This window comes from Colias eurytheme, chromosome 11 (genome assembly GCF_061535395.1).
Source record: "Colias eurytheme isolate Ceu_HAF_F1 chromosome 11, ilColEury1 Martin Lab GWU primary, whole genome shotgun sequence".
NCBI lineage: Eukaryota > Metazoa > Arthropoda > Insecta > Lepidoptera > Pieridae > Colias > Colias eurytheme.
The window spans coordinates 2673703-2686145 of record NC_142990.1 but is presented as its reverse complement, the minus strand read 5'-3'; the positions used below and the strand labels follow the sequence as shown (position 1 = coordinate 2686145).

Below are 12443 nucleotides of genomic sequence, written 5' to 3'. Positions count from 1 at the left end.
TTGAAAGCCCACCAATCGGCAATCATAAGGCGATCACCATAATCCTACTTTTAGGGAGGTAAAAATCAAAGTGTGGGCTAATCGGCTTTCATGAGACTAGTGCCTCGAGAAATAACTAAGGACAAAATGCGGGCTAATTATTTTTAAAGGACAAAAAACGGGACATCGAGAAGTGTTGTCCTTCTTGTTGTTGTTGTTGTTGATCTGTATGTCCAACTTAGCGTATGCGGACATTCTACACACGTATAAACACTACTCGATAGTCGATGATCCACATTTTGACCTTTTGATATAACAGCTAAAGAAATATAATATGTATGTGCCCTAATAGGTAATATGTATATAAATAAAAAAACTACCATTACTTTCAAATATTTATTGAATACCATAAATCTTATATCACAATACAGAAACTTTGGGAAATATATTATCTTATTTAGCTACCAGCATATTAAAGTTAATTATAAAAGGTGAGAATACACAATTAAGTAGGTAATTAATTATTATCATTCACATTAATGATAACACTACGAAGTGACACATAGTCTTAGAGCGTATACGCACTATGCGAGTAGCCGCATTGCGGGTAGCCGTCCGGCTGACCGCAAGCACAATTATGTACGTAATATTCATTTCTATGCGCACTGTGCGGTCTGCGATAGCCGCATCGCAGTGCGCATAGAAATGAATATTACGTACATAATTGTGCTTGCGGTCAGCCGGACGGCTACCCGCAATGCGGCTACCCGCATAGTGCGTATACGCTCTAATCCTAGACCGTGGTAGCGAGAAATATCTATATCTTGTCTAGACTAGACATTAGCTAGACAAAACTAGTATTTCACTTGCGCGATCTAGAAATAAATAGAATGTAATACTAATTCAGCATTAACTACAATGATAGAATACTGATAAGAATATTTTTTGACCCAGAAACTATAATTTAGAATGAAGATACTGCAAAGTCTGAAATTCATGATAATCATTTGATCATTTCATGTTGAGCAATAGTATTGGTGTTAATTTTGTATATAATTGTTTATGGATTATAAATTGTAAGAGATCACTCACAATAAAAGTAAAGATTATCTTAGGATGAAAGTACTAGAATTACCTTTTTAAAGTATATTTAAGGAGAATACTGTATGTGTCTATATTTATTCTATATTTATCTTAGGGCCGATTTTTCAATGCTTGGATAAAACTTATCCGCCCAATAAAGTATTACACGATAATATTAAAATGTCACGTAAACTGTAAAATACGGGCAATTAGAATACGTTTTTAAAATGGTAGTTTTATACATTATTCGACGAATAAGTTTTAACCAAGGATTGAAAAATCAGCCCTTAGTGTTATAGTTTTACAGTTAAATACAATATTGTCGTAGCCACTAAGTTATAATAGTGGGTTAATAGAAGGTAATATTATAAGAGTTTATTATATTGTGCTGTTACTGAGGTTTTTTATGTCTTTATTATCCATTGGTCTATCTTATGTTACATGGCATCGATACATAACTAATAAAAATAATAATAAACTAATACAAAAATAAATACTAAAATAATAATAAAATGTTCTCACTACATGAAAGATAAAGCGCATAAATGTATGAACAAATACTTGAATTTTATTCCCACATACAAAAAAATACAGTGGTACAAGGTACTTATGGCAAATGAATTATTAGATATTACAAGCTGCCCCGGCAAACGTTGTTCTGCCTTACTCTTATCACTTAGGGGTATGAAAAATAGATGTTAGCCGATTCTCAGACCTACCCGATATGCACAGAAAATTTCATGAGAATCGGTCCAGCCGTTTTGGAGGAGTATGGCAACGAAAACTGTGACACGAGAATTTTATATTCTCTTACAATAATAAAGAAATTGTAATATATAAAGAAATTAATAACTAGTACATATTACGTGTTAATATTGTAAATAAAAGGAAAGTAATACAAAATAAAAAATACTTATACCATCACTTGTCTATCATTTGGTAATTTCCTATCTATCTGGTCTTTTACAACCGTCCCTTTAAACTCGCTTACTGAATAAAATTATGTTCTATTTATCAATAACATACCAAATAAAAAACTATACATTCATCTGTTATTGCTTCAACTTATTGCTGCAAATAACACTTATATTATGTGTCATATTACAATAGATTTATAACTCCACTAAAATTTAATAATTTTAAATAATTACTATATTATGAGCACAATTGAATTGTTTTTTTTTCGCTCGAACTTTTCCATTTCCGTTTCACTACACTATCACAGGTAATCTTCAAAATATGAAGCACAAAAAAGTAACTATTGTCATTTCATTCAGCACTTTCCATATACCTACATTATTTATCATGTTTTAGTTTAGCACTTTTCTTCATATTTTTGTCTCATATAAACTGTTTAGTTGTCACTTTCATTTATAGCAGTCAGCTAAGTCTTTCCGCTTCTTTCTTTCTTTTTGTACATAACTATATCCAAAATCAAATCGAGATCATCCGTAACAAGTAACCAAGCCAATTAATACAAATGATTATTATCAATAGATTCCTTTCTATACACAGAAGGTTTCCAAATTATACCATCTTAAGGAATCCCAAAATACTCATCAATCACGATCAAGAAACAGAGGATTCTCGAATAACCATTGACCAAATCACTTTATCAAGGAACCTTACAAGGAAGCGAACCTAATCTGGACTTTTTCATTTCCGTATTAATCTATTGCTAATCCAGATCCGTCTCGAAGGACCACGCAGAAAAGTATATTGTAAAAAACTGCTCTAAAAGTTCTTGGTAACTCTAACTGGACTTCAATCAAACTATTCAAGTTCACATCTCCTTACACTTTTCTTTTACTATCCCTTGTTTTTTAACTTCATTGGTCGAAATAACCAAGAGCAGTATATTTCTCGTTACACGCCTTATTTGCTAAGCCGGAGCTCCTTGATACGGTTCAGATTCTTGATCATTGAACCCTTCGTCATTTTCTTCCAAATCTTCTGACGCGTATGATGTCCCTGGTAGTAATATGTAGCGGGCCTCCCTGAAAAGTATATCAAGAGTGGTGAGTACAGGTATTTATTTAATGTGGGGAAAGTTGTATTTCGATACCAAACTACATTATTTACGGACTCTAAAAAGTATCTAGTACTACTTAGACAAGGTTCTTTTCTATCCCTCAAATTCGACTACACTTAATAATAATTAGTCAAAATACTAAACTACAACACGTGTATTTTTAAAAAAATAATGCCTTCTATGATTCTCAACATTACTACTAGATATGAAAATTCGTCTACGACTCCTATTCTGTATACTTAACTTTAGATTAAAGGGATATGTTATCCACTCAATATAATAAAGTTGATGGTCTCTAAATAACTGAAATATCCGGATAGGGTTATTTATATCACTATCAGTGTAATACCTCAATCGAAAAAGCGTAGATCTACTCTTTAAAGATGTCTACAATTTATCTTAATTCGGTATATCAAGTTCCATATTTTATTAAATTAGATCTACGTATATGCATCCAATTAATGGATTCGCAACAGTTTTGAATCTATTGCTAATTCAGATCCGTCTCGAAGGACCATACAGAAAAGTATATTAATAAAGTACTTGGCTATTAGTGAACAGGCAAAAGTGTGGTTTTCTTATCTTTTTCAATGGTAATCTAGCTGAAGACAGTGGTTTCACTTGCATTATACCCGAGTAAACGGTTGATGGTATGCTACTTTAGATTCTAGACTATTATTCTATCTCTGTAAAAAAAAATCATGTAGCTCCGATCAGCATTTTGAGAGTTACAAACATCCATCTTCACAAACTGACACATTTCTTATATTAGTAAGGAAGACTTCATTGTTCACAAGCCCAATAACTAATAGTGTTTATGACTTATTTGTATAATTGTGATTACATGCTCTTAGTAAGAACTTTAAACTAATTGTAGTTGACACTTGTTACTTATATCATCATTGTGGTCTCTTTATTTGATTTATTTAAAAATCAGTCTATATAGATAGTGTAATCATAACAGATTAAAACATAGATCATAGTCTGAAAAACAACGAAGGCATAAAAAATATTTACTCTATCGTATATTATGATTGTTTAACTTTTACTTTAGTGCTGTAAATTCACATCACACAAAGATAAACGATATCATTTCATTGACACGAAGTCTTCTTGTGGACCATCTCATGAACAATATGATTCATAGTAAAACCAATTAAAAGTATTAACTACTATAGGTATGCTTGATGCTCCTTAGCAAAATATGTTATGTGTTTTTCTTGTTTGTTCTCTGTATCTGTTATTTTAAAATATCATTATGCCTTCTCTAAACATTTCAATCAAATAAAATTTAACTATTTGAATTAAAATGCATAGAAGAATGGTCACTAATATAATTAACCCTTAATGACTATTAAAGAGAATTGGTCAGTTACGGTGTAATCAAATATTTTACATCCAAAATCCAAATACAACAGCGCTACAATTCGGCATTAATTTTGGTATTTATAATATTTCCTTTAATTCTGACACTACTAGTTATGTCAATGTTTATAAAAGGATGGCTGTGTAATTCAGTTTACTCTTTTAACAAGAGCACTTTGAAAAGTAAGTAACAGTGTATTGACACAACGTCCTACTAAGTTTGTGAGGGTGGATGTATGTTTGAACTCTTTCACGCGAAATCCACTGAACGGGTTTTGATGGCATACTTGGCAATGATGTGGCTTACATACCACTTGTCAGAATAACATATAAATTATACCAATACCAATTGTATTTGCCCACTGGTTATCTGCGAGTAAAACCAGCAGCACAGCTAGTCAAATACAATGTTTTATTCTTTGACTGACGTCATTAGATAAGTATAATAAATTTTAATATCTCAATATTATATCTTTAACAGACTTTCCTATTACATATATGTTTACATTATGTTGAATCTGGTTCAACAAATGTTTGTAGATATAATTACCCATTGTCAAAATAATTAATATATATATATATGCATATAATTATTAAAACCTCATCTAATACTAGTCTATAGAACTGCAAGTAAAGAGTAACTTTTAACCATTTCATTTTGATTGAGTCTATATGCTTTGAAAATGCTACTTAAAAAGAAAATTATCATTGAAGCACTCTTATTTCTTGTAATAGAAGACTAACTGTATATTTTAGGTACATAATGTCAAACTTCTTCTTGTATATAGTGGCCAAAGTAATGTTATAGGCATTATTCAATTAATATTTGACGGTGATAGGTATTTAGAATACGAAATAAAACAACGCAAAGAAAAGATCCATTTATTGTTTTCAAAAAAACCTTTACAATATTAAAACAAAAACTGAAACATAACAAAGAACAGAATATACGGAATGAAAACTTATTATTATAAAAGGGTGGAAATCAAAATGCAATATATTCTCACACATTTTAATATAAAATGTGTTCAATTTCAATATAAATGTTAAACGATATAAACAACAACAATTTTGTATAAAATATTAAAAATTTTAACAACATTTCCATATTTATATGAAAATACATTGAAATAAATCAGTCTATTCAATATTGTAAAGAATTAGTCGAGTAACATAACCTAAAAATAACCAATGCTTTAATATCACCTTATTCAATATAATACTTATCACCTAAATCAAGAGTCGAATAACTGTATTTAAATTTAAAATGTTTGGTTTGTAAACAGAAACGTAATTATTGCTTTAGTGGATATCTTGCTGCTCCTACTACGCTTTCCCGTTGAGGTCGTATTTCTTTTCGTCAGCATGCCTAAAATAAAAACAAATACATATTAATTTCAATTTTCATTGTAATTCCGAGAACAGATAAGGCTAGCAAAACAAAATACTAAAACTCAAAGAAATTGTACAACAAAAAAAAATTACGAATTACATGTCTCAGTCTACTTTTACGACAAGCATTTAATTTTTTTATGAAGCTTCATTTTAATTCAAACAACAACGATGTACATAAATAAAATACATAGATGACATGTTCTTTTAACTAGATATACTTGTATACTATAACACTATCTCTCTTTCACATAATACCTATATTTAAAAGAGCGTGTGTGCCGAGCACACGTGTCAAAAGTGAAACTTCTTTGGCAAGATTCAAAGGTACCAAAATCATCACTTTACTACATGACGCGACGATACGCGACATTGATATGTTACTCTTATCACGCCTAAACAAGTTTCACTTCAAAAAACAACATAATACATAATATGTTATTCAAGCCTAACTAAACAGTAAATACTATCTATAGCAAAGAAATATAAAAATAACAAGTTCATAAAAATACAACTACAAACCATTGAAAGGTCCTCGTAATATTACCATTATTTCATACATACCACTCAGCAATCAAACACTCCCCACTGCCCATCGCATGTTGAAAATCGTCACTGTCCACCACAACATACTCTTTGTTTATTCTGAAATATTTTGTTTATAACTTTTTAATGTCTCGTTCCCATTTCGTTCATCCCAAAAGCGATCTCTAAGTCTGCACGCGTAAAGCACAAATTGGTGTTTTCGAATCCATTTGTTTCTTGAATGAGGCTTGATGAAGCGAAGTACTGCATGAAATGGCGGCAAATGTCACCCGAGTAAACACAAAGCTTATTATTGCTTATTATTGCTTATTCTGGCCGTCTTCGTCGAGATGAATGGTTGTATCTTTTTATTCTCTCGAAGACATTTAAAATAGTAAAGCACAGACACAAAACACACACAACACAGAAGAATAAAGCAACAATGGATGGAATATAAGGCAAATAATAAGTAGGTATTTGTTATGGAATACTCAGTATATTCTTCATTAATATTTCTTCGAGTAGTATTTTGTATTCCTTCTCATTTATCAGTCCCATGTTCCAATTTTGCCTTATACGTTTCGTATATGGTATATTTATTTTTTTTCAAGGTAAGGCCTGTTATTTACAAATATGAAGATGTAGTAATATCTAAATCAATAGCTAAATCCTGCATACAGTCACTTTCAGCTATTTTCACCACGAAATAATTGTCTCTTTTCTTTTACTAAAGTGTTTAATATTCAGGTAAAGTATTTATTATTCAGATTTCAGGTCGTATCACATTCCAAATACAGATCCTCATTTAGAGCTGCGGTTATTTCAATGATATCCATTCTCTTTTGTTTTACTTTTCCTTATTTCAGTCCAATTCTAGAAGGGTCATTGTTTTACTGCTTAATTGTTACACATCTATAGTTAAATAATCTTTTCTTGTCATGTCACTCTCAATGTGTCATCTTTGAACTCAATTTGTGTTTCCATAATTCTCGTAAATAACAAATGAAAACACACACACAAAAAAAATATAGCTCACATTCACCTTTTCCCAAAGCAAAATGACACCAAAATACAAACACAGTCATGTTAATTCCCATGTATCTTAACAAACAATCCCAAAACATGTTTTCCATAGACACCATAAAATAGAATAGAAGATTTTTTTTAAATAATTTGATTACTTAGATCAAACAATGAATAATAGTCCGTTTATCTTCTTTTTTTCTCAGTGTTGAAAATAAGGAAGAGTTGAAAGAAAAGAAAGGTTAGTTTTGACATCGATTTAAAACTTCAAAAAAGGGGGTAGTTTACATTTCACCGTTAGATTAGTAAGAAAATCAAGTTAGAGCGAAACCAAGTATTAGTAGGCAAAAATACCATTAAAAAAAACATTTTTAACATACCTGTAGAAAACATAGTGTTGCAATATGAAGAATATATCAAACACCAGACTGAAGAGGCCAAGGCCGAATTTCGTCGCGTCGCCAAAGAAGGAAATCCAATCATGATAGTTGTATGCGTTTAGTGTCATTTGTAGTATAGAGAAGAAACCGCCGACGAAATCTAGGAATACGTTGCCTATACTCCAGCCAACAGTTGATTTGCGCTTGTAGTTCATGTACGCCTGAAATTTGAAAAGTTAAATGTAGAAAACGTTCAGATTAGCACAATGCTACGTTTCCTTAAAATTTAAAGAATCAATTAATGCACGGTGTTTTTTAATGAACTATGCCCTTTTTGCAATTTTATTGCATTTAAAATTAAAACTATGATGTATAACATTTTTGAATTATATTTCACTTTGCCTGAATAAAAGGCATTAGACTTAGAATCTATGTAATTTGGCATCTCTATATCATAAGTATAATAATTGCAAGAATAGACTTTCCTTTCTTTGTATTAGCTACATAATTCTTTAGAGTCTTCAATCGATTTGCACGTAAGGGCACAAAGCCTTTTCAATCTTCACATTTTCATAGACGCTGGTAGCGCTTACAAAAAAACTTTCCACGCAAAAATATCTCACCTGCGGTATGTACTTAATAAGCGTGATGCACAGTTTAATATAGCTGCAGTAATACAGAAAGTCGAGCCATTTGATCATATCCGCCGCAGCGAGACTCGAGGTGACGATGACCACACATACGAAACCGGAGAGAATGCCGCGCCCCGTGAGAGACACGCGTTGTTGGTCGCGCTGGAAGTATTGAAAATATGGTTTAAAAAATAAGAGAATGTGTGTCAGACGTGAAACTTCTTTGGCGCGCGCCTAATGAAGTTACACTGCAAAAAAGTGTTTTTTTTTTTTACTTAAAAAGCACATACATTCATATTATTAAACAGTTGTGCTTAAAAGTACAAAATAACTACCTTAAAATTTAGAAAGTATGATTCTGATTAAGTAAACACAACCTACAAAAACTTTTGTCAAAGATCTGAAAAATTACCACATATTTAGTATTTACCCCTAGGACTTATACCTACATTACTTTCATTACAAAATTTAATCCAAATCGGTGTTATAGTTAAGCCGTAAAAGCGCAACAAACAGACAGAATTTCATATAATAACTGGCGGTCCGCCCCGGCTTTGCCCGTGGTACCTACATGTTTAAACTATCCTATCTCTCAAGTTGGATTGAACTGCACATGGTGTGCGGATTTTATTATAATCGGTTAAGTGGTTTAGGAGTCCATTGAGGACAAACATTGTGACTTGAGATTTATATGTATATATTAAGATGATAATATTAAAAATGTACATACCTCATAAATGCAGCATTGAATGATAGTGATGAGTGTCGCGAACACAGCGTGGAGGGAAAAGAAGACATCGTTCAGTTGCACCGGGTTCAAACTACGGGGGTGACGGCTGAAATATTCGTCCTGTAATCAAATAATTAATATTTAGATGAAAAATAATCCTCCCACATATTTAAATATAACATACGAGGGTTAAATCGAAATAAAACAGAAAAAGCTCTAGAGAATAATAGTATAAATAGGGAAGATCAGGACAAATTGGTCCCGGAGTTGTTTGAGTTATTCCAATAGAAACAAACAATATTTTCCTATGGATGATACTCGTCTAATTTAGACTACCAGTTCTTTACTACAAAAAGTTTTATTAATTTCCATTCTATCCAATATTTTTCAAACATCACTTTAAATGCAAAACTCGGCTCAAAAACTCCATATTCTTTTATTTGTAGCATATATTTAACTAATTTTGTTTAAGAATTTAAATTTGTTTTCGAATAACACCAAATACTTTGTTACACTCATTATTTTGCAATTAAATATGTACAATACAAACATACGGTAATCGACAGCCTCTTTGGTCTAGTTGTTGACGCGTTCTCGTTACAATCAGGTCATGGGTTTGATTTCCATTAGACACTTGAAGACATTGCGGTCTACTAGCTACCATAGATAACCCAGTTTACTAGATATATTATCTATGGATATGTCCACTGTGAAATAATCATTTTCTAGCCCATTTCGAGAACTCTTGATATTACATTTGAAAATGATATACATAAACGAAATAGCAAGATGCTTGAATAAAATCAAAAAGTTTGCATTTAAATATGCATCAAATAAATAAGAATAACTTAATTTTTGAAGTGAAAACTTCTTTAGCGGCGTTGAGCACTTTTTCTGTAATGGGTTTAAAATCTTAAACTCGCGTCAGGACACGTGACCTGATCGAAAAAGCGTAAGACGGATACCATTCCAAAATATCAAACATGCTCAACGTTAATAATCAAGTTTTCACTTCTGCCGGCACTCCCGGAGTGCAACTCGTCTTTTTTTCCAAAATCACACAGCTAACAGTACTAAAAAAATGAATTTTCAAGAAGGCCCCCGTGTAAATTAACATTGTTTTTTTTTATTACCAACAATAAATTTTCTAGAAAAAATACCACATACCTGTATAACCTTTGAATAGAACAGCGCACAATTGAACAACGAATACATAGTGAAGCCCATGAGATTCAGTGCGAGGAAATCAAAATTCAATCCCACTACGCTTTTCCTTCTAAAATTGATATAAATTTGCGGGTAGAATGACACCGACCAAGCGACGAAGTAGATCCAACCCATTATGTATGAAATTACGTAGATGGCGTTAGAGTGCATCACTGTTATACGCATGTACATTGAATCTAGGCTGAAATGGATAATAATAAGGTATTAAAACATTAAAATATGCAAAATGGGGTATAATATGAGTAATGATTTAAATACTTCATAACAGAAAATGAATGCCTTAAAAAAAGTGTGTGTGCCGAGCATACGTGTCAGATGTGAAACTTCTTTGGCAAGATTCTAAGATACCTAAATCGTCGCCTTACGCCATGATATGACGTTGAAATTTTACTCTCAACGCGCCTAAAGAAGTTTCACTTCGAAACGTAATTTTTTGTGTTTCCATAATTATGCAATACTACATCATAATTTGTTACTGAAGGCAATATGGATAGACAAACTTCTGATCTTTACTTGCCTTATGTCATGTACAAGAAAATATTAAAGCAGCAATTAAGCATTGCCTTAGACGTTCCTATCTACAAATACTAAATTCAGAAACCCTAAGAGATTCTATTTCAATTTGCTTTATGGTCCTTCGAGCCGGATGCCTACATTTTATCTTATATTCTTTTACTTACTTGATAATACCGCTCGGCGTAGCATTAAAAGCCACTTCAGAATGTCCCGGACTTCTGCCATAAGCACATATATCATATACTAGCTCCACCGTTTGGTTCGGTTGTTCTGAACCCGGTATCGAAATGTATGGCGGCATGAATTGTACTATGTCTGGGTGCTGTATTTGCGGCGTCACTGTTAAGGTTACGTTGTATTCTCCGCTGGAATTTAAGTAATTTATACATTTAAGTAATGTATAATGATAATAATATACACAAATGAAAACACTACATAATATTACATAAATAAATACTTGATCCATGAGAGACTTGTCTTGTCTTCATGCGTGGCATGCATGATGTAGTACATAGAGGTAAATTTTAAATTTTACTAGATAAGTAAAAAACATACATTATAATTTTTGCGTCAGTTTAAAAAAAAAACAAAATGTAATTAAGATATGCAACACAGTTTTTGCCTAGTTTTTTACCCATCTCTAAAATATTAAAATTCATAAATACAATAAAAAGCAGTTATTATGTACATAATATTATGTCTAAAAAAAAATTTTTTTGTCCCAACTTTTAGCTACCATCTTTAATTAAGAAAAAAAAAGTTCGTATTATGTTCTTGTTCAGATAGGTACTTAATAAAAAAAACTTACATTTGTACAAGTTTCAAAAGATGTGTTTCATCAACGAGTAGGTTGAGTGTAGTCACGTCGATGTACATTTTTTCTGCCTGACAGTAAATGCATGGTAAGCCTGGAATATTAAAAAAAAATTATTAAATATACCGTCTTAGCTATATACAGGCAAGGTTTATTTCTCACAATTTAATATAATCTGCCCATATTTGTACGAAAAAATTAGAAATACTGCTAAAAAACTTACATATAAATAAAAATGCTATGGAACTCTTGACAAGGTGCCCTAAGCTATGACTAGATCTCCCGGCTCTGCGTGAATACATTTTGCCCGATCTCGACATTTTTCTTTCCTTTTTAAATTATCTGTGAACAAAATTATCATAGTGTTATAATCACAGTAAAGTGTACACTCTAAAAAAATATAATACCGACCGAATTTATAACCTCCTCCTTTTTGTTAAGTGGTTAAAAACTGTCTCATTTAACTATATTACTGTGCAATTCTGAGATCATTATAAAAATTGTTGAATACATTTTGAGCTACGAATGATAATTTAGTTTCTCGTGAATTTGAACACATTTAGTTAAATGCTCAATTTTGTAAAAACTCCGTAAGTAATTGTGAACAACTAGTCTAATTTTAAAGCCACTTCAGTTAGAGTTTAATACATTTTTTTATTATTTTTTTTTTTCTAGGACGCTTATTTTCCTACAAATATTTTCCTGTATCATTACATTGATGTAGCTCGATGTATTAAGCATTAGT

The 12443-nt window shown here is 31.5% G+C and overlaps 1 protein-coding gene across 3 annotated transcripts in view; it reads right to left on the bottom strand.

Annotated features, from left to right (window-relative positions):
* Positions 1-2464: 2464 nt before the first annotated feature.
* Positions 2465-12443, bottom strand: part of Ctns (lysosomal cystine transporter cystinosin) — a 29719-nt gene continuing 19740 nt past the window's right edge. Inside the window, exons 3-10 of one of the 3 annotated variants that reach the window (XM_090107279.1) lie at positions 11922-12040; positions 11693-11792; positions 11049-11249; positions 10309-10549; positions 9142-9261; positions 8403-8573; positions 7780-8000; positions 2465-3059 (exon numbers count right to left, since the gene is read on the bottom strand). In XM_090107279.1, coding sequence (XP_089963405.1) covers positions 2945-3059; positions 7780-8000; positions 8403-8573; positions 9142-9261; positions 10309-10549; positions 11049-11249; positions 11693-11792; positions 11922-12018 — 1266 coding nt within the window. In that variant the 5' untranslated portion in view covers positions 12019-12040 and the 3' untranslated portion in view covers positions 2465-2944. Of the gene's footprint in view, positions 3060-5457; positions 5829-7779; positions 8001-8402; positions 8574-9141; positions 9262-10308; positions 10550-11048; positions 11250-11692; positions 11793-11921; positions 12041-12443 lie in introns of those variants that run through there. The other 2 variants (XM_090107277.1, XM_090107280.1) reach the window with 2 other exon arrangements.